This window comes from Epinephelus fuscoguttatus, linkage group LG7, assembly GCF_011397635.1.
Source record: "Epinephelus fuscoguttatus linkage group LG7, E.fuscoguttatus.final_Chr_v1".
Taxonomy (NCBI): Eukaryota; Metazoa; Chordata; class Actinopteri; order Perciformes; family Serranidae; genus Epinephelus; species Epinephelus fuscoguttatus.
Window position 1 is genome coordinate 36,395,413 of NC_064758.1, and position 27,353 is coordinate 36,422,765.

At 39.2% G+C, this 27,353-nt stretch overlaps 2 protein-coding genes across 3 annotated transcripts; both read left to right on the top strand.

The window, feature by feature from the left end:
• Nucleotides 1-633: 633 nt before the first annotated feature.
• Nucleotides 634-9,025, top strand: LOC125892223 (uncharacterized). The gene is made up of 5 exons (XM_049582064.1): nt 634-701; nt 843-978; nt 1,140-1,356; nt 3,053-3,228; nt 5,243-9,025. The coding sequence occupies exons 1-5, from the start codon at nt 676-678 to the stop codon at nt 5,294-5,296; spliced, it is 609 nt and encodes a 202-aa protein (XP_049438021.1). The 5' UTR covers nt 634-675; the 3' UTR covers nt 5,297-9,025.
• A 1,813-nt stretch (nt 9,026-10,838) lies between these two features.
• Nucleotides 10,839-26,981, top strand: slc13a3 (solute carrier family 13 member 3). 2 transcript variants are annotated; one of them, XM_049581505.1, is made up of 13 exons: nt 10,839-11,064; nt 13,340-13,605; nt 14,359-14,537; nt 15,353-15,422; nt 17,473-17,652; nt 17,747-17,872; nt 18,140-18,232; nt 18,331-18,435; nt 18,575-18,672; nt 21,116-21,228; nt 23,511-23,672; nt 25,490-25,627; nt 25,713-26,980. In XM_049581505.1, the coding sequence occupies exons 1-13, from the start codon at nt 10,957-10,959 to the stop codon at nt 25,893-25,895; spliced, it is 1,821 nt and encodes a 606-aa protein (XP_049437462.1). In that variant the 5' UTR covers nt 10,839-10,956; the 3' UTR covers nt 25,896-26,980. The 2 variants fall into 2 exon arrangements, with proteins under 2 accessions (XP_049437462.1, XP_049437463.1); XM_049581506.1 differs by having other exon boundaries at nt 10,914-11,064; nt 13,392-13,605; nt 25,713-26,981.
• Nucleotides 26,982-27,353: the final 372 nt, after the last annotated feature.

Consider the following 27,353-nt stretch of genomic DNA (forward strand, 5'->3'; position numbering starts at 1 on the left):
CACAAGAGACTTTAAACAATTAAAACTGAAGCAGCAGAGGCCGAAAAACTTTTTCTTGTAGTCTCTATTAAGATGCAAAAACATTGGATCCTACGGCTTCATTCAACTCATCATTCAACCCCCCTAAAACCCCAAAACTCTGTAATGCAACCTATTATAATTCTTTTTAAGTATAAGCTCAAATATTCTCTCAGACTTAAGGAATCTCCCTCCAGAGCCACAGAAGACATTATACACTGTTGTTTCCACCAGCTGACTCTCTGCACGCTGAACTACCTGTGTAATATTGGTGGAGCGCCCTTTAAGTTACTGTCTAAGCCAGTTTGCTGAAAAAGAAAAAAAATCTCCTGTGGAAAAAGAAAAAAAATCTCCTGTGGAAAAAGAAAAAAAATCTCCTGTGGAAAAAGGTCTGAACTGAACTGAGGGCGTTCAGGATGTGACTCAAAATTCAAATGTTTTGTTGCCCTATAGAAACATTTTATGAATATGAGTTACAGTGCTAACAGCCATGATGCATTGCTCTGAGTAACCACTTGGTGGTATCCTTTCTCTGACAATGACTCCCAAGAGAACCCCCAGTTCAAATGTGCCCCTTTTACAGGAAACTGTGAGCACATTTAATGTGAAGTGAGAAAGAAAAAACACCTGTTGTTACAGCCACATGAAGATGAAAACATGTCCCAGAAGGTTCTGTTCATTAAGGTGAGTTCAGTCTGATGTTTATGTGATTATAAAATTCAAGCTTGTAACATCTTATTGATATTTTATTGTTGTTTTCCTTCACTAGACAAACTAAAGTAGTTCAGTGTGTTGATGCTGTTTGTGGTTTGATTATCATAGCTGCTGCTGCTGCTGCTGCTGCATTACACAACCCAGAGTCAGTTTGAAATTAATGCAGACTGCAATACAGATGTTTCAGTGAAGTGCCCAGGTGTTGACTTGGGCAAAAAGGATTTCATCTCTTTGGCATGGTACAAGGTCAGTGAACCATTTCAGGATTTTAGACATGGGCCTAAATATTGTTAAATTTAAGCCATGACAAATGCCAGATAAAAAGTTTGGTGTTGTGTTTCAGTGACTTTCATTTAATTTGATCATGGAAATATAATAGTGACGTTTAGTGATGTTTCTTTGAGCAGTTCAACAACAGTGAAAAAGTTGGCATCATCAGGAAGGGTAAACAGAACAGCATACAGGACTACGACTTCCCTCGATCACCCAAACCTGAGTTTGGGGAACAATACAGTCTGTTCCTTGCCCGGGCTACACCTAAAGACTCGGGCATCTATGAGTGTGACATCAGTGCAAATGTAGGGGGTCAAAATCTGAATCTCAAAGTCAACCTAACAGTTCAAGGTAAGATCTGAGTTTAATTTACACCACACATAAAGCATCTGAACTGAGCCACACACATATCTGGATAGTATACTGACAAGTGTTTGATACCTCATCTCTAAATTTAGGATTTCTGATGACGTGATATTTATGGCAGCTGCAAGTGAAACAGCTTATTTCACTTCATGTTTGACAGCTAAAGATTTACGGGAAGCAGAGTGCATGTTGCCAAAGTATTTGGAGTCTACAAAGTGACTGTTATTAGTATTTAAGTTTTTCCGTGAGGTGCCCCAGCAACAATCAAATGAACACATTCAAAACTGGAACTTAACTCTGTTCGACCATGTGTCATATTTAAAGGAATACTTCACCCACAAAAAAATAATTTGCATATCAGTTGCTCAGCCTGTGTTTTGTTGAATTTGTAGAGACACCTTTGTTTTTCTTGCACGCCTCTGGTGAACAAAGAATCTAAAAACAGAGAAACAGCAAAACCATACAAAAACAAATGTTTACAAACTCAACATCCAGTTAAAACGTGTTTTAAGTTGTAAGGTTTTAGTTTTATCTTTTGTTTGATTATGCACCAAGAATTCATTAATTCAAACCTTTACTTAAGACTTGGAAAATCAATTCAAGGAGACCCTGATTTTCAACAATGCTGAGCCTGAACAGATATAAAAAATGATAAATAATTAAACCTTAAATAGGTTAAAACAAATATGTAAAACAGTTAAAATAAAATCATACAAAACAAAAAAATAATAATAATAATTTATAACAGCTAAAAGTTAAAATACAGGATAATAAAAATGGCACAGAGTGGATGGATGGTTAAAAGCATTCACAATCAACTAAATCAAGATCTGAAATAAGGCATTTAAACAGTCATAATGGTTGCAGAGTGTCTAAATTTGAGGTCTTGTGCAGATTACTCCATCTATACGGTGCACTGTAAGGAAATAACATTTGGCCAGGTTAAGGGAAAAGGAAAGCAACAACTGATTCTGTGAGTGAGCACCAAGATGATGTGAGTTCAGAGTTAAGAAGGATTAAATATAGGCTGGGGCATCTCATCAAAGCTTTATAGATAAATGAAAACCAATGCTGGTTTCGTCTCACAACTAAATGTGGCCAGACAACTCTTTGGTAAAGATATCAGTGGTGGGTGCTGTAAGGATAAGCAGCTGTGACCCTTAAGGCTGAGAGGTATTGAGAACTTTTTCAGTGTAATCTGAATTATTCCAAATAGTTTGACAGACAAAGCAACATGATCTTTTAAATCCATCTGACAAAAAGAATTCGTACTTTAACCTCATTTCTGCATCTGCAACAGAACACGCTGAGCCACATCAAAAAGCAGGAAATACCCCTTTTTTCTCGTTTATCCATATCCTCAAACATGCATAATATTTTCCTTTCCACTGTGACAGTTATGCAGTTTCCATACACTGATATTCTACCATTCATTTTAAAAAGGCTACCAGTGGACAAATGTTGCCTCTGCTGGATAAAATCGCTACTATATCAGGAAAAAAAACATCAGTGTAGAAATTTTGTGAAATTGTCTGCTGAACTTTTTGAAAAAATGAAGTTTAATCACTGATGAGATGAAAGTATCAAACAACAGTTAATGCTGTGACAGATTTCTACCAATCTGCCCTGAAATACTGAATCTTTTTATACACTGAGTTCTTCTGTGTTTATCTAAATGCAGCATGTGTGATCCAGACTGACCTGACGACAGTGTCAACAATGACAACTGTGTTGAACACAAGTCAGCTCAACCTGCCCTGCAGCAGTCAAGGGGAGGACCTGCCAGTCATGTGGAGCATCCTAGGCTATGTGGCAGTAGGCCTCGCCAAAATCATTTTTTCTCTGATCAGCATTCGGGTAAATAAACTCTATTTATCTTCACTGGGTGGATTTGTTACAGACTATGAGGCAAACATGATGAATTCAAGTTATCTATTTATTTATTGTGCAAATAACCAAAGTGCTTTCACTGAAATGAAAATAAATGGGAATGTGTAGTGGGATGATACACCCCACCCTTAGGCGGCCCTATGGGGAAAACGAAACTCCAACACTGACCCAAAATAACCGCATAAACACCTTTAAAACACTCAAATCCATGGGATTTATTAGAATCAAAACAAGCAAACAACACCAGAGGCCTCTTTCCTTTGCTGCTGGCACTGGAGCTCTTAAACACCTTCTCCATGCCAGACACCTTGTTAACTAATGCAGCACACCTGGGCAGATCTGCAAGGGAGGGAAAAGGGACAGAAGCACAGAACGCACACTCAGTCGTAACATGGGATTAATTGATGAAAAGATTCAGGGGGATATATTGGCAGAAATGTATGTTTTCTTTAGTGTATAATCACCTGAAAATAAATGAGAATTGTTGGGTTTTTGTCACCTTAGAATGAGCCATTTATATCTACTAGGGAGCAGGTCCTTGTCCATGGAGTCCGTCATTTCAGAAGCCCAGAATGGACAAACTAAACACTGACTCTAGATAGGGCTATTTGAGTTTTTGTATTTTTGCGTTAGCCACTGTAGTTAGCAGCCCCTCTGAGACAAGCAGCGTCAGAAATGCAGATTTTTTTTTCATATGAAACAGCTTCATTCACTGTTCTTACTGGTATAAGTCTCTTTCAAAATAAACGCATTACGTTGGTACAACACCGCAAATTGCCATTTTTTCCCCCTTCAACAACAAACACACATAGTCGGGTTTAGGCAACAAAAGGAAGTGGTTAAGTTTAGGAAAAAAGAACAGGGTTTGGTTTTAGAATCTTACGGAACACGAAAACCGCTCTTTCGGGTGAATGTCAGTTTGTTGGACCCATCCACCACCTCTCCCTCCCGCTCCTTAACTTGCGTCCCACTGCGTTTCACTGACTTGCAGCGTCAGAAACCAAGCGCCGGATTTCCACAACTTTGGAGTGAGAGTGTGCTCTTAAAGCAGTGTTTTGAAAACATATGAGATTATTAAAACTTTTGTTTTAGAGACAAAATTACTATAAATCTACAAAATTTAATGCAGAATTCAGAGTGATGCCAAGATTTCTGTGTCTTACCTCTGTTTTGTGAGAAAAAGTTTGTCATCCAGCGTTTGACACTGAAAACCCTACCTACCTTACCTGGTTTGAAGGGGAAGTACAGCTGCATAACAGTGTTTTATTTAAAAACAGCCCTCTGTGGAAGCATTATTAAAATAAGATAGGACCTAAAATGGAGCCTTGAGGAACACCACAAGAGACAGGTGCAGTGGAAATAAAACGTTTTCATTCCTAATCGAAACTCATCCAACTTAACGATGAGAAACAAATCGCTCTAAACCAAGTTGTTTTTGTAACTGAAGCTCATCTAACGATATTGTTGCGCATCATAAACAGGTTTACTTTTCATTTCTAAAGGGTCTGGAAGACACTGTCTAATGTGGACAATTCATGGCTGAGCTGTGGTATTGGACTGCATTAGACTTTGTGGATATAGCCTGCATGCATTATTATAAAACTGTGTCTTACTCCACCTGACACTGAAATTATTTTCTTATCAGTGAATTATTATGCAGTGTTATTTATTTTAGTGTTAGTGCTTTTGTGTTTGCATATTAACTGTGAAAAGCCTAGCCTACATCCTGTGGATGAGTAATGCTCTTTGTCTGTGTGGGAATCTGACACCTACTACAATATGATGTCTGCTATTTACTCATGTTTGTGGACAGATTGTAGGCGCGCTGTCTCCTGCTTTGAGGCACCATTTCCTCCAACACCAACCTGTCTCCGCCTTGAGGGTTTTTTTGTTACATATATTGTGGGTTGACCTCTTTCAGTTGAGCAATTAACTGAACTGATTTGTTCTGTGCTGTTTTGTCTCTTTCTTGAATGTCCAGGTTATTCAAGCTGTCCGTATGAGGTCTTCAAGACGACGGCGGCATAGGTGGTGAAGCTGATGTGAGATCATGTAAATAGGCACACAAATCTCCTAAATCTGCACGTACAAGTGATTGTATTTGCGCATTTCTTCTTATTTATTGGCCTTTACTTGTTTTTTAAAGATATCTTTTTTTATATTTCCAGTAAATTGCTTTTCGGTTTGTAAAAATGTGTCACTGTGTTGAATCAAACCACTTGTTGCTTTTTTATAGTGATAAAAGAGGTCACCTTAACCAGAAACGTTTGAAACCATAAACTACACAGGAACAGACATGAGAGGATGTAATGCTTCTTTAGAGGAACAAAAACCACCAAACACACCATGCACACACTGCTACAGCTGTAAACCACATATATTGTAGCATATGACAGAAAAGAATAGAATAGAATAGCTCTTCATTGTCCACCACGGCGGAAATTTGTCTTCGGCCCATCAGAAACAAGAAACAGATGAGCAATTTATAAAACAAGCAAATAGACAAGATCATTAAAAACACTTTAATCCTGAATTTATCTGGAAATCACTTTGTGTCATAATTAAAACTGTCACCATATTCTAAAAGAAGTACATGTGACAGACAGTTTGTAAAAAAAATCACCTCCCTCTTACTAGCAGTGACTCTAATAGCATTTAAACAGGAGAGACAGATGAATGAAGTAAGGATAAAGTTTAATACAGAACATGGGTGAACAGGTTAACTGATGATTTGAGCTGATTAAGATTTAACAGAAAAATGTTGGCGCTTGGACACCAGAGGAAGACTTTTTCTGATCGAGGGGCATCTGAGTGGCAGCAAGAACAATCCTGAAACCCGTAGTGGTGGTGGTGGTGGTGACTGATGACTCTGAGGTTGATGACTGGTGGGACAGATGAGGCGGATTAATCTGTGAAGATTATGCAGTGATGGGGAGGATGAGGGTGCCCACGACTGCATTATGGAGGAACTACAGGCAGAAAAAAAACATATTTAAAATGAGAAGCACTAAGATGATAAGCTTACAGAGAAGGTGTGTCACTGTATTAATGTACAGTGAATATACTGTGAATTAGCTGTCAGAACAGCTGATTCACAGCTGGTCTACGCTGTTGTGAGCATTCATACTTGTGCTGTGGTGTGTCTGTGTCACTCTGCAGTTACACCTCCAAAATGTTAGTCGGCGGTTGGTTCTGTGAAGTGCTGTAGAGTTTAGTTGATTCAAAACACACAATTAAACACACATTAAACATGGTGTATTAGAGACAATTTCAAACACAAGTACACAAATCAGCTTCACTATGACTCGCAGCATTCACAGACAAAGCATTTGTGTTAATCCGGACACATTTTCCACTCAAATAAAACATGCTAATGTTATTAGCACAAACCTATGGCATTTTACATTGTATATATTAGCCTAGCGACTAGTGGACTTTTCCTCTGCTCATATGAAACCAGGGACAACAGCAAAATTTAACAAAGGTAAAGTTACAAAATTTGGCTCCATTACAGCTCACAAGGTTCATTAACAAAATAACTGTCTTATACTAAACACGTTTTCCAAACAAATATAACATGCTAATGATATTAGCACAAGCCTATGGCATTTTACATTATATATATTAGCCTAGTGACGAGCGGAGCATTCTTCTACTACGAAGCCAGTATAAATCCCAAAGTATAAATCACACACAAGACTTAAAATGCTATTTTGTGGAGGCTTTATTGTCTTCACAATTTATTGTTTCTTATCTGTTAAGTAAAAGTTAATGTAAATAAAAGCTTCCTTTCCACTGAGGGAAAAGGTTTCATCTTACAGAGATAGACAGGTTCTGGGATGCTGCAACCAATGCTGGGACATCAACAAAAACACATGGTTAGATTTAGAAAAAACAACAACTCTACGTTCATACAGGAAGCAAACACCAGGCTCCCACATGAAAGTTCAGGGTTTGCTGAACTCACCAACACCCCTCCCACCCATCCTATAGGGACTTTCCAGCTCCTTATGTTGTTACTGGCAGTATTCAACATGAGACTCTCAAGCAGCGTATCATACTGCTGCAATAGGTGCTGTATGGTCATGTTATGAAGTGGCGCTGCCTGTCTGCATATTATATTGCTGCAGCTGATGCTGTTTGGGTTGTCAGGGTTTCATAACACTGTGAGAGGTTACATTCAGCCAAGTTACAAACTGACACTGCAAAAGTGGCTTTTAGCCTTAGGTGTCTGACGGCAAAATCACTGACAAAGCAGTGGTATTTGAGTTTTATTTGCTAGAATCTGCAGCAGCACACCGAAAACAGCCAGTTCCAGCTGAAGAGTTTCTAATGCAGCCGTCAATCATGTCAATCACTGCTTGTGAACTGCAGTCGAACTGTCAAACTAGGCAGTGCTGATCAAATATGAGTCAGAATTCTGTCACTGCATTGCCTATTACAGTTTGAATGCTTTTTAGAAACATATTTGAGTGTACTGTTAAGCTTTAAAATAAGGACAGTCAGTCCAACCAGTGGGCAGGGCTTGGTACTTGACTGTATCCAACATGGCGGCACAAACCTTCTCATTTTACAGCTAAACAGTTTCTAAAAATGTCTTAACTGTAAAATAAGAAACCAAAGTTTATCAGTATGAGATTCCTTAACAATTTATATGAACATCATTTTCAGCCTATATTCTTCAACAGCATGAGTAAATTCCTGGTATTCAGTTATGGTTTCTGGTTTTGGTGTGACACTCTAAGATTTTCAGTGGCCACCCCTGTGAAAAAATCCTGGGGGCACCACTGAGGCCAACTAGGGCCGAGCTGATATTGTAACATTAAATGTATGTGTTTACATTGTACAGACATTTAAACTTCTGAGATGCTGACAGTGTTTAACTGATAAAGTGCAGGGAATTATTCATGTTTTTAACTGTGCTGTATATAAATGTAAAATAATGCATTTACTTTTTATTATAAAACTCAGTAACTGCATTTCACATCTTATGGTTTTTATAACCGTATGTTATATTTCAGTTCCTGTCAGGAATCAGCAACTCAAAAAGAAGTGATACCACTCTAGAGAGAGTGGCACCACAGACACCAATAAACATATCAACAAAACTTTATCAAATCTATATCTGTCATTATCTTTTAAGCATCTCATGCTACAGTTTCACACCTTCTGTGTGAAAGCTGACGGCCTCTTGAGGTGAGAAGTGAGGTGAAAATGCAGCTCGGTATTTAAAGACGCTGTATTCATGCTCCCCAGTCTGTATTGACTTGCTCAGTCAGGGATGTAAAGAAATCCAGCAGCTTTTATCCTGCAGACACCTGCAGTAACACCCAACGATCACAGAGGAGGGAACTTGCATCTACCGCTGAGTTCTCCTCCTGGTTTACAAAGTCAGACTAATACAGGAAAGGCATTAAATGGATCAGTGCCTTTTGAAAATATTGATTTGAGATCATAAAAGAGGCGAGGCGTCTCACTGAGAGCAGCTCAGCAGGTACAGAGCAGAGAAAAATGTGCACAGATCACCACCTACTGGCACATCCTCAGACAGCACAGTGGTGATATACTGTTTTGATGATAACCATATTTAAAACTTGAAATATTGATATCCTGTTAATAAAACACATATGACAATATCCTGTAAATAATCCAGCACCTCTTAAATAATCTCCTTTTCTTTCTGTTCTCACTCTGTTTCCCTCTCCACCTCCCTACACTCGAATTTTAATGCAATTAATTTACCAAAAGAAAGACAAAATGCCCAATAAACAAAGATAAAGATTAAATAGATTGATAGCATTGTTATTGTTATTGTTATTTTTTTTTTTAAAAGATATCATGACAGTTTTGTTATCATGAATTATTTTGTCCACAATAACAGTACAGTGAAAATGTGATATTGTGCCAGCCTTAGTCTAAATAATTTCAGTCTGTGGGCTTTAGTCTTGGAATATGGTGTGTGCGTGTGTGTGTGTGTGTGTGTGTGTGTGTGTGTGTGTGTGTGTGTACAAAGTTAAACAAACCTAACAAAAGAAAAGTAAAATGAGCTGAAAATTGTCTTTATTCTCTCCTTATATGATGAATTGATCATTTAATTTTAAAATGAAATCACAAGCTCACTAAAGAAACAATAAAATAAACAATAAATAAAAAGAATAACACATATGAATTGATTTAAAGGCCCAGTGTGTAAGATTTAGGGGGATTTAGTGGCATCTAGTGGTGAGGATTGCAGATTGCAACCAGTTGAAACTTTCTTCATTGTTCTTTGTTCTAAACAAACAGATCAGGTGATTAAAACTGGTAAAAACACTGAATAAGGTGAATTAAGTTGCACTTAACAAATCAATGTTTACCTGTGCGCTCACCTTTTTTCTCACATGTTCAGGAGGTTTTTACCAGGAGCCCAATTACCTGCAGAGGTTTCTTCTTCTACAAATCAAACAGACCAGGTGATTTAAACTGAAAAAAAACATCTAGCAGTTTCACATTTAAAAAATTAGTGTGTTTTTTCTTCTTTTTTTTTTTTTTTTTACACTACTCGGCTCAAAAGAGCTGTTAACTACGGTGGCCGATTCGAAAACGGAGACAGTGTTTGGTTTGTCCGTTCTTGGTTGCTTTAGAACCATGGCGGACTCTGTGGACAAGGACCCGCTCCCTATGTAGATATAAACAGCTGGTTCTAAGGTAGCAAAAACACAATTCTAATTTCAGGTGATTATACACCACAGAAAACATACTTATTATAATATATTCCAAAAACCTTCTCATTGTTTGATTAAAAGAGCTAATTTTTCGATTCTCTAAAATCGCCTTGAAGTTTTTCCCACCATGATTAGCTCTGCCAGTTTCAGATCCTTCTGTAGATTATTCCAGGACGAAGGAGCCGCATGTTTAAAAGCTTTTTTGCTGAGTTCTGTTCTCACCCTCGGGACCAGCATTTGTAGAATATTATGAGAGCGAAGGCCATATTGATTTTGGTTTCTACACATGTATGGAGGAACCAGGCCAAGAATAGATCTATATATAAAAACCAACCAGTGTGAGAGCCTGCAGACATATAAAGACAGCCATTTAGCAGTGGCATATAGAGTACAGTGGTGTATGCGATTTCCACAACCAGTAATAAAGTGCAAAACACAATGGTACACAGTCATTGCATTTGTCATTGCTAACTAAACTCGACTCAAGAACACTGACTAACGTTATACAGTAGATAAGACATCTCAAATTTTCACTTTAAAGAAAATTATATTCTGCTATCCCTCTCCCCTCTTCTAAATTAAGAGCAAATGTCTTCCATCCCTACACACACCCCTGCTCCTACACATTTATTCACTGATTCATCATAGCAAGGTGTTCTTTAAAGTGCACAGAGAAAAAAAGTGGTGTCACAAAAGTTTGGAGATCAACCAAAAACACACGATCCTGCAGCACCCTGTTGGCACGTGCAAGATCGTGTGCAGACGTCGTCCCCACTTCCCCAAAGTGCATCCCTCCTCTGGGGTTTGTGGGAAAGGCCTGACAGACAGCTCTGTCCCTCTTGACTATTTGACACCACCCTGCGAGGAGTTAACCTGTATGACGGCGTGTGGTTAATCTTCGCTGGACTGGGACAAAGTGCGTCCTAACAGGCTCCTCTCAGCCAGTCTGGAGCTCCTTCTCCTCTGAACGGACCTAAACTTCACTGCGGAGATGAAGCTATCAGTGGTGTCCAAGAAGCTGTGGTGCGTCCACAAACAGCTGATCCTCCTGCTCACTCCACTCGTGTTCCTGCCCTTACTTTTTACCCTGCCGGAGAAGGTGAGTGATTTCTCTGCTAGATTAGATTTTCTCATGAATAAACCTAATGAATGAATTCATCTCATGCAGGCTCAGTGGTGGAAGAAGTGCACACATCCCTTAGTTAAATTAAAGTAGAAACACCATGATCTGAAAATAATCTATTACTAGTAAAAGTTCAGAATTCAAAATGTTGCTCATGTAAAGTAAAAGCATGAGTTTTATCAGCAAAATGCACATTAAAATTAGCCTACTGATTCTGCAGAATGGCCCAGAAAGTTCCATTATCATAAAGTAGGGGAGACCGGGGATGGTTGTAACATTTCAGTCATTATTGTCTGTATCTTGGAGCTTTTTCAAGACAGTGTGTTCAAATTGTGTTATGTCAATCAATCAATCAATTTTATTTATAAAGCCCAATATCACAAATCACAATTTGCCTCACAGGGTTTTACAGCATACATCCCTCTGTCCTTAGGACCCTCACAGCAGATATGTGTGCTATTAAATGGTGTAGGTGTTACCTCTGTAACAAAAGCAGAAAAGGCATGGTTTGTTCATGGTGTGTGTGTGTGTGTGTGTGTGTGTGTGCGTGTTTGCTGCGCTAACGTAATAATAATTAACTTTGACAAGAGTGTTTAATAAAAGCTACGTCAAACAAATGATAGAAAAGACCAGTAAATTGTTCTTTATAAGATCAACTGATCATTTAATTTTAAATATATATATATATTTTTTTTTTAAAATAAATGAAAAGAACAGCACATATGAACATATGAAATTACATTATTTCACATGCTATTAACTTACCCAGATGTTTGTGGCCACACTAAGCTTACTGTACAGCTAACAGCTAAAACATTAGCACTAACAGATTACATGAGAGATATCTTTATAGACACACAATACATGTGACATAAGTTTGATGAATTAAACTTCAAAGCAGGCAATGATATTACATTATAAACTTGGCTGTGTCTGCCACAGGGTGCTAATTCCTCACATAAAGAATAAGGACTAAACTGAGCATGTGCAGAGTGAAAGTGTTACAACTACAACTCTCCTCCATATCCTGTTTTTATTGTGTTTTATCACAAACAAGTACACATGGGAGAGATTTAATTAGAGGTGTAGTACTGCATCATACCATAAATCTTAGTACAACAGCTCAGAAGTATATCAAATGTTTTTAATGTAAACAGAAAGACAAAAGATGAAGTGGAGTAAAAAGAAAAAATACAGTATTTCCCTTGGTAATGTAGAATGGAGTAGAAGAATGAAGCAACTTAAAATGGTAATATTCAAATAAAGTACAAGTCAATACATTAGCTGTGGCACTAGTCTCAATGTATTAGAAGAAGAAGAAAAAGAAGAAGAAGAAGAAGAAGAAGAAGAAGAAGAAGAAGACATACTGTATTCATCCCTGGAGGGAAAATCAATGTCTTCACTCTGTTCTCATATACACACAGGCCTGAAATACATATACATGCATTAAATGGAGAGGTGTCAGAGTGAGGCTGCCTATGGACAGACACCCCGAGCAGTTTGGGGTTCTGTGCCTTGCTCAAGGGCACCTTGGCAGTGCCCAGGATGTGAACTGGTGCCTCTCCAGCTACCAGTCCTCACTCCATATTTGCTCTGGTTGGGGACTTGAGTGGGTGACCCTCCAGTTCCCAACCCAGGTCCCTGTGGACTGAGCTACTGCCGCCCCAATTATGTTTACATTAAACCAGGGATTAGTAATTTGCAATTGTGCCACACACACACTGTACACTGTTCTTTATGCATTTTATTTTAGCTTTATTGTTTCATACACAAACATGCCTGTTATGCACACAGATGGACATGTGGATGCATTTTCTTTGTGTCTGACACACCCTTGTTACACACATGTAACGGGGGATTTGAGTGTCCACTGCCAGAAAGTTTAGAACATCAAACACTGAATTTCCTGCGTTCTGGCGAATTTTTCTGCATCAATATATGCTGTAAATGTCTTTAATTTTTGTCCAATCAAAAGTCCTCTCCTACTTTCATATTTGTATTGTGGGGAGGACAAATGTTCTTAATATTAAGAGGTGGACGTGGCCCCCGTGTACCCCAAGACATCTACACCTATGTAGCACACACGCACAATAATTTTTTTTTTTAAAATAATGCTAAATTGCTGACATTCTCAAAAATATACTGTATAATCCATCAGCTGCGAAACACAGTTTATGTTGCCTTCTTTTTCCCCCTGTGACATTCTGAGGTTTGTTCAGACATTAACGGCCACATGTTGCTTATCTTTTAGGAGGGAAAATGTCTTTATGTGGTGGTGCTGATGGCTATGTTTTGGTGCACAGAGGCCCTCCCTCTGGCCGTCACTGCGATGCTCCCGGTCTGCCTCTTCCCAACACTGGGAATTCTGCCATCCAAACAAGTCTGCCCTCAGTACTTCCTGGAAACCAATTTTCTCTTCCTCAGTGGTCTTGTGATGGCGTCGTCCATCGAGGAGTGGGGCCTGCATCGCAGAATCGCCCTGAAGGTCCTCACTATTGTCGGAGTGAAACCAGCCTGGTGAGAAAACTTATAGGAAAGACATTTAAGTGATGATGATATTTTATATTTTTCTTATTTAAAACAAATACTGCAACAATTCTCAACATACATCATCGTGCTGCAGATAATAATCACTGGAGCACCCGTTGATCCGCAGCTGAAAATAGTCCCCAACAAATACGCTATTCACTCCTGTGTGAATAACAGCTGCTTTAGGAGACCATAGGATGTTTAATAAGAAAACTATATATTTGTGGCCCACTTTAAAAATGCATGTCTTCAGTCTTATTGTCTTTGAGCCATAGGCACAGTAGGGAAGCTGGGAAGTGTTGAACACATTGCTGGTCTGGACTTTTCATGGAATTTATTGACAACTAAAGAGACACACAGCGAGCACAGACCTCTGCCAAGGCCAGATGACTCATCTCGCAATGTTAACTTAAGCGAAAAATAGTTTGTGTATCCCCCGTAATTCGCATCTGCTCCAAAACATAATGGATTTTTCCTTGGCTCAGGCTACACCTTTCCACCAAGTTACATTAAAACTGGACTAGTAGTTTTTCTGTAATCCTGCTGACAAACAGATAAACACACAAATGGCACCAAACACATGACCAACATGACGGAGATAATTAAAAAATATAAGATATCGCCAACCTCACCCTGGAAGTGAGAGTGCTCCTTATTCCAAAAAGAGTATCTTCCAGGTCAGCAGCCATGATAAGGATTTAAGTTACTAATTTGAGATCTTGTGTTGAATTATTTTCCTAGGCTCATCCTGGGAATGATGCTGACCTCGTCCTTCCTGTCCATGTGGTTGAGCAACACCGCCACCACAGCCATGATGCTCCCCATTGCTAACGCCATCCTGGAGAGTCTGTTTGGAGACCTGAAGACACTTAAAGAGAAGTGCAAGTCAACAAATGACCCTGAGAATGACATTTTAAATGGTATGTTGTTTGTCCTTTACCTGAAATGGAATGTGACTAGTTAGAGCTGCTCTAATCAATCATTTGATTTGAACAATGGATGAAATGTATAAAGTGACAGGTATGTCATGGCCCACATTTTTTGTTTTACTTGCGGCGGCAGGCAGCTAAAAAGCTCTGATAAACTCTCTGAGCACTACCTGTTCAGCACCTAACAGACAGGCAGACAAAGATAGCAAGTAGCTGGTGAACATAGTGGAGCATTTATTAGCTAATGACCCAGATATTTTCTCAGGAGATGGTGGAGACCAAAAGCGGAGCTAAAAGAGAGTAAATTTTAATTGCATTTAACAGGTGACCAGAATCATGACTCCAAATAAATGATCATGTTGTTCTGTAACTGCTGGATGTGTAAACAAGCAAGAGTTTGCTAGAAAAATCAACTTCATAAGGTGATCATATGTCAATCTTGTGTTTACAGTTTTTCTGCTGTCCCCAACCGACCAAAAAAAAAGAAGCCTTTTTTTATGTCGTTGTCAAAACGTGACCTTACAAAAATGTGTACGCTCACAGCGAAGATGGTTGTATTATTTTAACTTTGTCCTCAAAACCTTTTAATATGTAATCTAAGTGTGAACTTTGTACAGTTTTTCCAATACAGTGAGTCCCCAGATACAAAGTTAAATATTCAAGGGGTAAGTGATTGATGATGCTGGAGGGGAGCTGAAGTCTATATGAACATTACAGTGGCCTTCATCCCCCCAAGAAAGAGCTGAAACTCATGATTCGACTCATGTACAGTACATGACACAACTCTTTGTTTCACTCTCTTTCAGGTCAGTCTACTGTAAAGCTGCAGTCGTTGCCCTCAGTGCCCACTGAAAAACAAATTCTGTCAATAGATGGGTGAGAAAAACATTGAGAAAATTTGCCACAAACATCCTTCAGATGGTGTTTGGAGGTTTTTCTTTTTTTATAAAAGGAAGTTCGACATTTTGGGAAACATGCTGTGTTTTCCTACCAAGAGTCACTTGAGAAAATTGAAACCACTCTCATGTCTGAACGATAGAGTAAATGACTACAGCCATTAGCCAGTTAGCCTAGCTTAGCATAAAGAGTGATAACGAGGGAGCAGCTAGCCTGGTTCTGTCCAAAGGTAAAAAACAAGACTACCAATACCTAATTCTCACTTATTAACATGTTAAAATGTTGCTTATTTGTTTTTTGGATGTTTAAAAAAAATATTAATTTGCTGAGCTTCAAAGGATTTTGCTACCTTCAAACAGAATGAGGCTAGCTCTTTGCCCCAGTTTTCAGTCTGATGCTAAGCTAAGCTAACCAGCTGCCAGCTGTAGCTTCATATGGTGCGTTCCATTTGCACTGGGCAATCAGAATTTCCAGGTTCCCTGTTCCCCATAACAATCCCACAATGCAGTGCGGTAGACAGCAACGTTCATAATGGACAGTGCCCGAAACAGCTCTGTCACGTCAATAGCTCCAGTTTAAGTGACTATGTAAGAAGTGTAAGATTTCACTTTTTTAGAAATGATATAGTTTTACAATTATTTTTAAATAGCTGGTAGAACTAAGGTTGGCACAGATTACCGTGGTTATGCATCTCCATCTGGCAAGGAAGCTCTCAGGAAGGGATTTGGTAATTACCATTCAGCTCTGTCTGAATGTAACAAAATCCAAGAAATAGTCTGTGACATAATGTCCTGTAAAAACTACCACTTGTCGCTATTTCACTTTGTTTTCGTGCAGATTTTAAAAATGAGATATAACATGTTAATTATTGATCTTTAGAGGTGCTGGTACGTGGATTTCATTAGCTTTGGACAGAGCAAGGTTAAATGTTTCCTCATGTTTTCAGTCTCTGTGCTAAGCTAAGCTAACCGGCTGCTGGCTGTTACTTTATATCTATTTTACAGACATGAGAGTGGTATTGACAGGGCTGTTTCAAGACACTCTGGGGCCCCCAGGCAAGAGGCACCTTGAAAAAAGATAAATCACTTTTCTATAGGCCTAATGTATCAATGATATTTCAATGGAATAAATTACTTATTGACTTATTCATACTTCAAAAACAGCATCAATAAGTGATTAACATAGGGGGGATCAAAATAAAAGAAATAAATTAAATAAAAATCAACCAGCCACCCTCCTCCCTGACAAGTAAAGAACAGTCCCTAAAGTGCGGTGAGGTTTGTGGGCCGTTACCTGCCACAAAGAGAGAAATGTGAAAGGCTCGTTTCTCCTCTGACACATCACATACCTGTGTGCCGCCACGGCTCGGCTGTTCAGGTATTTCTGGGCAGTCATGAAAGCAGTATATTGGGTGCCAGGTGGCCAGCATGCGCCGTTATTGACTAGCGCACACCGTTATTGGATGACGCATGGACACTCACTCTCTTGCAATTGGACTTTGAACTTATCCCACAGTAGTGGTACTGTGAGGTACCGTAGTATAGGGTACTCCAACAATGCTAGCGCGGGTGGCAACCAATCATGCGGGACATGGTCTCAATTTGCGTGATGTGTGAAAAGAGACAGAAATGCTGTGCAGTCCCGCACAATGCGGGACATCTGGTCACCCTACTTCCACTGCCACTCGCAAGCAGCAGCTAGTAGGGGGCCCCATTAGGGGGGATTCCAATGTGTTGTCGTTGTTGCAGTGTCTAGGGGTTCCATCATATTGTCATTAATATGGACCAATGTAAGCCGTCTCTGGGGGCCCCCTTCCAGCTCGGGGCCCTAGGCAATTGCCTAGTTTGCCTGTCCGGTTGCGACGGCCCTGGGTATCAATCTTCTCATCTAACGCTTAGTACGAAAGTCGATACCTGTAAGTGTATTTCGCAAAATGTCGACATCTTGTGTCAAACTCTTTTCATGAAAAATAATTCATGTACTTACCACTGTTCATTGAAAGTAATAGTGTCTCTTAAAACTTCAAAAGGACGGATGGGATGGAGCAGAGCGACACAAGGACGGCAGAGGAGATCCGATTGGAGGCGGAGTATCAGATGAAGGTGTGGAAAGGATTCTTGATCTGTATTCCCTATGCAGCAAGTATTGGTGGGACCGCCACGCTGACAGGAACTGCACCAAACCTCATCCTGATTGGACAGCTGAAAAGGTAACTTGCAACATTTATGCAGTGAAAACTTTGCATCATTAAAAGTAATCCTTTTCCAGCAGTTTGACAAAAAAAATTTCCTTCTGCTTTACAGCTACTTTCCAGACTGCGACCTCATCAATTTTGGCTCTTGGTTTGCGTTTGCTTTCCCGCTCATGCTTCTCTTCCTGTTTTTGGGATGGATTTGGATCGCCTTCCTTCACGGGGGATTGAATATGCGGTAATGGCGTCAGACGGTTCCTTATTGCAGATTTAAAAATTGTATGCAGTCATGTTAGAATTATATTTGTTCTGATATCCGTACCATTTCTTGCCAAGACAATAAACACCAGATTTCATGATGGTTTTATGTTGATATGAGGAAAAATGCTGATAACTGTACATTCAGAGTTACCAACTTTTGTTTCTCTTCCTAAATATGCAGTAATGTTCCTCTCTCATTTCCTTTTCTTGAAATATGTCTCACATGTGGTTTTATTTTATGCAGATTATGTTTCACAAAACATGACCAGAGAGCCCAGGCAGAGGCCAGAGCAAAGGCGCTAATACAAGAAGATTACAGAAAACTAGGGCCAATAAAGTGAGGACTTGTGTATCTTCAAATCTCATGCAATATGAGGTGAATGAGTAAAGTTTTAATCACAGAGCATTTTTACTGACTCTCAACTTCAATTTCAGTTTTGCAGAGGGAGCGATCTCTTTCTTTTTCATACTGTTTGCCGTTCTGCTGTTCACAAGAGATCCTAAATTTGTCACCGGCTGGTCTGTTTTTTTTAAAAAAGGGTAAGAAAGGATGAAAACACAAAGCAGTTTGCTTGTCATGATATATTTTTCCTGTTTGGAAATGATCACAGAATCCATGTATTGAGACGGTTGTTAATTATCTATCTCTGTTAATGATCCCCACCTCGTTGTCCTGCAGGTACGTCTCAGACGCAGTCACTGGTGTGATCATTGTCTCCATATTGTTCTTCTTCCCCTCGCAGAAACCTTCACTGAGCTGGTGGTTCGACCCTCAAGGTCAGTGAGCCATCTGATTACAGTCATAATTAATATGTAATCCGGTATTTTAATGACAGTGATAATTAGGTTGTTGTATAAATAAAGAAATGCTGTAAAAATATCAAATAGTATAACAAATGGAAGCAACCAAGTCAGCGGCTTGTGACGTTGCATCAGGACGAGTTAGAAGTTAATACTGATGACCAAATATTTGTCAAAGTTTCAAAGACATTATGTCTCCAAAACAACTACTGCAAGTACTGAAAGTGAGGTGAGGAATGTTAATAATGTAGATTAGAGAGTCTTAGTAAATTTCCTGTCTGGAGCTTAAACTGTAGAGTCTCTGTTTCTGTGATTAGAATAATCTCTCAAAACTATGTTGTCACACTTTAGGGTTTTTATGTGTGTGTATGTGTGTATGAGCATGCGTACAAACTGTTTGCACATGTTATGTGTGTGCTGGAGACACGTGTGAAAGTGCAATTGTGTATATTATGTTCAGCTGGTCAAATAAACCACTGGACACAAGCACACAAAAAAAAAGAAAGAAAGAAAAGCAACTCATGGGGCTCATTTGTCCCTCTAAATGTAGGCCAGGCTTTTAGAATAAAAGAGAATACCAGAGTGCAAAATTGTCTTTATCACACCAAAACATAACATTCAAAATCAGTACGTAATCATATTGTTTGTATTTGAAAACATTATCTGGAGCTAAACACGATTTTCAAACATGGCAGGTGAGGAGGGGTCACAACCAAAGACCAGTGATGTATAAAAACCTGTAATGTATAGAGCTGTATCTCACTGGAACAATTTGATATGGTTTATATCTCAAGGAGCTACAGCAAAGGGTTTTAAAAGGCAGCTAATGACCTGAAAACATGCCAGTAAAATATATAAAATAGGTTTCCTTTCATCTTTGTATGATGGATGTTAGATGGACTGAGATTGTTAGGGTTTCTTTGAATGTATGATGTATGGGTTATGTATGGGTTTGATGCAATGGCAATGTTGTAATTTAATTGTGTATTGCATAAAGTGAAAACATTTTTGAATATGACTAAATGTAAAATATCTGTTATTAACAACCTGGATAATCCTGTGTTGCGTGGCTTGTGTGTTAGTGTACCTAACCATATTACTAACCTGTACCTGCACCTTTAAAGATTTTATTAAGCTCTATGTAATGACTGTTGTATTGTATCTGTGTTTACTGTGTGTTGCTGCTCTGTGTGTCTGCATGTGATGCTTAGCTGTGTGCTGTTGCTTCATGTTGCTTGCATGGCTTTTTGCGTTAACATGCTGGTTGTTGTGCTGTGTTGTTGTATCGTACGTATTGTATGTTGTGCTGTTTGTTGTTTATTTGCATGGCTTGTGTTCTATCTTTCTGTTTGCTGTCGTCATTGCTGTCTTTGTCCTGTGAATTTTATCATCTGAGAGGTTTTAAAACATCTTGCCAAAGGACTGCAGTTGAAAATTATCCATTTGTGTTGTCCTTATAAATAAAATAAATGAAAGATGAAAACTAAATTAAATAGACCAAATCACAGTGTTTATTCACAGTAACTTCCAGGTAGAAAATCCTTGCGTCACGTACATTAAAATCAAACAGTGCTGAGCAATCGTGGCCTCGTTAAACTAGTGTTTAGCTTCCTAAAAATGCTCACCAAAAAAAAAAAAATCGTATCAGCTGAAGTGAATGCTATATTCAGAATACTTTCACTGCTTTACCTTGTCCTCAGACAGCCTTGTCCAGCAGGGAGTTGAAGCCATAATATCAAAGCCATCAGACTCCACTAACAAAAACAATAATTTCACGTAGCAAAACACTGAGTTGCTGGTCTACTGTAGTATCATTTGGTTAATGTGTAAGGTAAAGTGGAGCAAATATTTAAATGTAGCGTACTCTTACATGGATCTGGATTTTTCAGGTGGCTAAAGTGCTTTTTGCTTCGGCCCTGTCCACAGCAGTACATTGTTTAGCTTCTGTGCCAGAAGGTTTCAAAGATCAAAGATGATCAAAGATGACAGCAAAGTCATCATCAATGTATAAAACATACAAATGAAATATTTAAAACAAATAATAAAACATAAACACACAAAATAAAACTCTGGGTCTCCTTTAGATTTATAGTTTCAGCTCAAATTACTGCTATGTTGTAGAAATATGAAAACATGCCATTAGTGAAATCTTTTGGAGCTGTGACATAGGCCTACTTTATGTACAGGAAGTAACAAGACATTGCTTATGCTGTTCATAAAGTTGTGAACTACCAATTTAAGGAATTACTGAACTAGCTCATATTGAATCAGCAGACGCCAGTGATATTGTAGGAAACATTGTGCTTATAAAACATGGCACATCCTGAATATATATGGAGGTATTTTATTATATCTGATATAAAAATGATGTATACGTAGAGGTTCTTCATTGAGTGTTTTCTTCCATGTTTTTCCTCAGCTACAAACACTCCTTATGTCCCTCTCCTATCGTGGAAGAAAGCCCAGCAATCTGTTCCCTGGAACATCATTCTGTTGCTCGGAGGCGGCTTCGCTATGGCAAAGGCTTGTGAGGTAAACATGTTGGCACATAATGGGCACTGTAATTATGTTAGTCATAAACTTATGAAATGAAGGGAGGTTAGGCTTTCATGTTCTGCCATGTTTCTTAGTTTTACATTGTGGGAAATATATGTATTTGGTTTCTTGCCAAAAGTTAGATCAAAAGATAGATATAGTGCCGCTCTCTTGTCTGTGTGATTAATGAAGCTACAATCAACAGCAGATCCATCATGCTTAGGATTAAGAAGCTGGGGGAAACAGGCTCTGTCCAAACTGAACAGAATACACCTACACTAATCATCATGATATGCCTATAGTTGGGTCTTTCGGATAAAAATGAAAAATATGGTTTTATGGGGAGTTAGGTGCTAGAATAGTTCTTAGCTGGTAGTTGTGACTTCCTGGAGTTTCACAAGGTAAAATAAAAGAAGGAAAGGCCATATGTTCGAGGAGACAGTCTTTGGTGTCAGTTCTACTTGAGTCCATGGGGTGAGCACAGCAAATCACACTTCAACCCATCGTATCTTTGTTGTTTCACCTTTGACTGAAAAATCCTTCACCCAGATTAAAAAACACACATTACATGATGCTTACTGATGTTTCTGATCTAAATGTGTGATTCGTATTCCTTGTTATTGGTCTGAAAACAGATCATGGCTTTGTCTGTCAGCTGTATACACCTAGCTCAGCTCAAGCCCCTGTGGGGTCCAAAGTAGCTAACCTACCTGCTGTTAGCAGGTAGTATTGAAGGCTACATTTATTTGATTATCAATAACTAATCAACCTTCAAACTGTTGATCCATCCATCCATTTTCAATGGCTTATCCGAAGCCGAGTCGCGGGAACTGAAGGCTGAGCAAAGTATTCCAGACGTCTCTCTATCCAGCAATGCTTTCCAGCTCCTCCTGGGGGACCCCAATGAGTTCCCAGTCCAGACGAGATAAATAATCCCTCCAATGCTCTCTGGGTTTGCCCCGGGGCCTCCTACCAGTGGGACGTGCCCGGAACACCTCTAACGAGAGTTGCCCGGAAGGCATCCTGATCAGATGCCCAAACCACCTCAACTGACCCCTTTCGACACGAAGGAGCAACAGCTCTACTCCGAGCTCTCTCCGGATGTCCGAACTCCTCACCCTATTTCTAAGGCTCAGCCCAGCCACCCCACGGAGGAAACTAATTTCGGCCACTTGAATCCGCAACCTCATTCTTACCCGTACTTGTTAGCCAGCAATATCTCTGATGAGTCATCCTACGTTAATCTTGAACGTTAACGTCAGTAAGCAATAGAGCTATTAAAGAAATAGACAGGGAGCTGTGGTGTCTGCCTCTCAAGCTCAATCATTGTCATGACTGTTACGTGTGCTAAGTAATTAACGTTAGATGATTAACATTAGCACGAAAGTAAATCACTGAGGCAAACTACAAGGCATTGTAGCACACGGTCAAGTCCACATTTGGCAGATATTAACCAGACTGACAGGCCATATCATTAAGTCCAGCCAGAATAATAATCAGAAGCATTAAGAACTGATCTGGTTATAATGTCTGGTCAGTGATAACAGGTTGGACCTGCCCCATTCACTTATGTATACTCATGATGTAGTGTTAGCTCTTTTGGACCACACAGGATCTTTAAAAGCAGGTGCTGGACAGAAACATGATCTGTTTGGAGACCAGTAACAAGGAAAACGAATGTGCGTATTTAGATGAAAAACATGCGTCAACATTACGAAAGTTAAATCATCAAAGACACGATGGGTTAAAGTGTGATTGACTCCAACAGAACTGACACCAAAGTCTGGCTCCTCGAACCCTGTCACTGATGTCATGACCTTTCCTTCTTTCATATTTTCCTTGGCAACATAACAGATTCCTGTAAAACCATCACATGACATTTGTACCTTTTGGCTTTGTTCAGATTAAACAAACTAGATATAATGTGTTACTTGGAGAACTTTGAAGGTGCTGGTAGGTGGAGTTTTCTACCACACGGCAGAGCCAGGCTACCTGTTTGCTCTTGTTTCCAGTCTTTATGCTAAGCTATGCCAACTGACTGACTGACTTTTAATCTTCTACTTATCCAAAAAGTTGAACTATTCCATTGAGGTTTCTGTCCAGCTGAAATCAGGATTAGTGACTCTAGCTTTGAAAAATTTACGTTATTTGTCTGTGTAGTTCAAGTATCTCTCCTGTCAGCTCTGTGCTGCTCCGCTCAGTGTGGTGCTGTTCTCTGCGCTTTATTATGTTCCAATTTGATCTCTGACCTTTGACTCTGATCTTGTGGCGTTTGGCAGGAGTCTGGACTCGCCTCCTGGCTTGGAGGCCACCTCCAGCCTTTGGCCGAGGTCCCTCCTGCTGCAGCTGTGATGTTGATCACTGCCTTCCTGGCCTGTTTCACTGAGTTTGCCAGCAACACTGCAACAATTATCATATTTTTACCCGTCATTGCTGAACTGGTAAGACTGGTGTTCAACTAAAAGACATTTAGCGACTGTGTAGACTTATTTAAACTGTGTGCTCCTCATGATGAATTGGCCAAATGTAGATTATGTGACTTAAAATGAAGCAGAAACTTCCTGTTTCCCCGGCTGCATATTTTGGCTAAAGGATACATTTTCATATATTTATATTCCAAACTCGATTTAATCAATTGTGCATTTCTTGCAGCAATGACAATATAATTAGCCTACCTCTGAAAGCCTTTTAGTACACTGCAGGTCTCACATCAGTTTATAGAGTAACACACTGACAGTCAGGTGTCCAAACACAGAGACTCAGTTTCAAGACAAAACAGTGGAATCTCATGAACTGGACAGAGAACAGAGGTTTGTTCCTGACCTCGTTCTTTGTGTTAATCAAAGGCTTAGTAGGCTTGTTAAACTCTTGCAATAGATGTTCTTGTGTTTGTTGCTTGTTGGACATTAACTGCTGTTGTCAGTAATCATTATCTGGAGATGTGTACTTTGCAGCGGTGCCTATACTGCAAAGCACACACACGGAGAATAGTTTGCAGGATGTATAGGAGGCTTAGTAAATGTGTCCAGAGTTCTTTACGTTAAAAACTGACTGAACGATGGCCACACAGAATTTTTCTTAAAGATCACCCACATTACTTTCGGCTAGTGATGCGTGGTCATGCAGGTAGTTTTGGATTTATTTGCTGAGGTTTTGGGATGACCCCTGGAACCTTTTCTACTTCTTCCTTTATCAAACAAATAATCTCTCCATTGCTTTTAATTGGTTTAAATGTAATTTTTAAATCAAAAATGCAAGTCACCTTAGTTCTACTGGGGTAGAGGCAGAAATCTTGGAGATATATATCTCTAAACCTGGATACATTAAACGAAAACTACCTGCATATCCCAAGGGGTAAGTGTAAATTGTGTGTGCAATTTTGTGAGCTGAACATTTAATCCCCCTCTTCCTCTTTGGGCTTGCATTGCAATTCATTTTTTTTAATTGAACTGTAATAACTTTGGTGAACTAATGTAATTGGAATTTGTCAATTTCCCTTATTATATATTATATATGACTAAATTCCTGCAAAACTGATAACTAATTTTTAGCATTTTTACTAATGTGTTAGCATGCTAATCTTAGCATTCACCTAAAAGCATTGATAATCCTAAGAAAAGTCTCACAGTTGTCAATCTGATGTCAAGATAGTTTTGTCAAAACTATTGATTTATCAATAAATATCAATACTTAATATGTCACACCTTTTTTAATACTTATTTTCAGCAGTATTGATACATCTGTACCAGCTGCACATTCTTGCTCTCTCTTATTGGTGCTGCTCTCTGCTACTAACCAAGAAAAGCTGTCGTTGTCTTAATCTTTTCATAAAATTTAAACTTGTATTCCCTGAATGTCAGCTTTTCTCTATGGTAATGAAAATGATATTGAATATTTTAGATTTTCTAAGATAACAAAGATAGAAATTCCAGTACAGGGGCACCCAGTAGTTCAGTAGGTAGAGCAGGCGCCCCATGTACAAAGGCAGTGTCCTTGCCGCAGAGGCCATGGACTCGATTCCAGCCCACGACCCCTTGCTGCATGTCGTCCCCTCTCTTCTCCCATTCACACCTGAAACTGTCCTATCAATAAAGGCAAAAAGCCCAAAATATAATCTAAAAAAAAAGAAAGTTTGGTGGGTTTAAACAATGTTTTTCCATATGAAACATGTTTGCAATAATGGTGCCACTGAAGGTATGAAATGATTTACATCCTCTCCTAAGAATATGCTGATCTTTTTTTGTCTTCATCACTGTAGGCTTTGCGCGTCTCAGTGAATCCCCTGTACTTCATGATGCCTGCAACAATAGGATGTTCATACGCCTTCATGCTGCCAGTGTCCACACCACCCAACTCCATCGCCTTTGCCTCGGGGCATCTCATGGTCAAAGACATGGTGAGACCCTCACATCAGACACTGACACATATTGTTATCTATCATCACTTCAGCATCTTCATGTTTTCTGCTCCTGTTTTCTCAGGTGAAAACTGGCATTGTGATGAACATCCTGGGCATCCTCTCAGTTTCTCTGGCCATGAACACTTGGGGCGTTGCCATGTTTAACTTAGGCACGTTTCCAGAATGGGCCCAAGCAGCCAATAAGTCTACTGTTGTTCCTGATGTGCATCTATCACTGGTCCAGTCGCTCAATGCTACGCTCTGATTATTCACCCATTGAGTATCAGAAGATTGTACAAAGTTCAACACTACATAGGGTCTGTAGATGTTTATAATGTCACCAAAATATCAGAAAACACTGGGACCTTCAGCTGTTACCTGTTGAGATGAATTTAATGAGTTTGTGATACTTAAGTGTCGTTAAAAATGATGCAACAATTTAAAAACCAGCTATATTATTTCACCTTCTGCCATCTTAAAACCAGACGGGAGAGATATTTAAGCTGAACAACAGAGACAGCCAGAGCTCTGGAGTATTTTATACATATTCTAAAACTGTCAGTCTGCAGAGTATGCTGTTCTCACTGACGCTACTGGACTGACCTCTGCTGGAAGAATAAGAAAAACCTGTGTGAATAATTCTTATAAAATATATATTTTTGGTGAAAATCACTGCGAGATCATGTTTGTTGTTTATGTATTATCGGTGCCTGTCTGAAGCCATAGCACATAAACAATATTTTAAATCTTTTCTATATTAGAGTATGAATCATGACCAATGAATGTGTAAAATTTGTAACTGCTGTTACAAATAAATGTGTATGATGATAATTGAATTGCACGTGGTCTCTGTATTTGCCTGTAATGATTGCACAGAGGTGTAATGTTAAGAGAAGGACCTTGCTAAGTTGTGTTTGCATAGAAACAATAAAGCGTGACTGTCAGTGACTTTGATGATCTGTGGCTGCACCTCTGCAGATTTAACACATATTTTAACATGTTTTTGCCTCTGCAGACACTAAGAGAGCCATGAGAGAGCACACAGCTGTAAATTCCTAACAGTGTTTGTTTGCTGTAGTAAACTGCCTGAAATCAGGAGGCCCACAACAATGGTTAACTTGTGCACGGCTGTGGTCGTTACTGAGTGTTATAAAATACTCAACCAAAACCCCACATACCAGGACAGGATGTACCCAGCAGTCTGCACAACCATCGATCTGAACCAAATCTGATTGATGTCATTGCGTTTTGAGAATACAAAGGCAGATTAGAAATATCTTAGAGTTTTCAGTTGTGATAATAAATGTAATTTACCTGTTTCTCTGGAATTGTAATTCACATTAAATCCTATTTTTCTCTAGTGAGATAAACGATTTCTTATTTCAAACACATCCTAAAATCTTGAAGACAACAGCAGATGAAGCGCTCATGTGGGTTGCAGTATCATGGTGTACAGGAAGGTGCTCTTTGGTCAGGATGTGTAGTACAGCTTGACAAAAAAACAAAATCCAAGGCAACTCTTCTCTGGTGTAAAAGTTAAAAGGCCTTTATTAAATGGCTAGTTCATGATGAACATTAAAATCACCAACATGTTTCGGCCATGCTCACTGGCCTTCATCAGGGCATAAAGCTGCAGGGTTCACAGGTGGTCTAAATGAGGCCCTACTCAGACAAGGGTGGAGCCTATCAGCACTCCATTTGCCAGACTGCAGGCATATAAGCA

Coding starts and splice junctions, on each gene's coding strand:
- LOC125892223 (XM_049582064.1), top strand. CDS start 676: ATGTCCCAGAAGGTTCTGTTCATTAA. Junction 1,357..3,052: donor AGTCAACCTAACAGTTCAAG/GTAAGATCTGAG, acceptor ATCTAAATGCAG/CATGTGTGATCCAGACTGAC. Junction 3,229..5,242: donor TTTCTCTGATCAGCATTCGG/GTAAATAAACTC, acceptor TTGAATGTCCAG/GTTATTCAAGCTGTCCGTAT.
- slc13a3 (XM_049581505.1), top strand. CDS start 10,957: ATGAAGCTATCAGTGGTGTCCAAGAAGCTGTGGTGCGTCCACAAACAG. Junction 11,065..13,339: donor TTTTTACCCTGCCGGAGAAG/GTGAGTGATTTC, acceptor CTTATCTTTTAG/GAGGGAAAATGTCTTTATGT. Junction 13,606..14,358: donor GTCGGAGTGAAACCAGCCTG/GTGAGAAAACTT, acceptor TTATTTTCCTAG/GCTCATCCTGGGAATGATGC.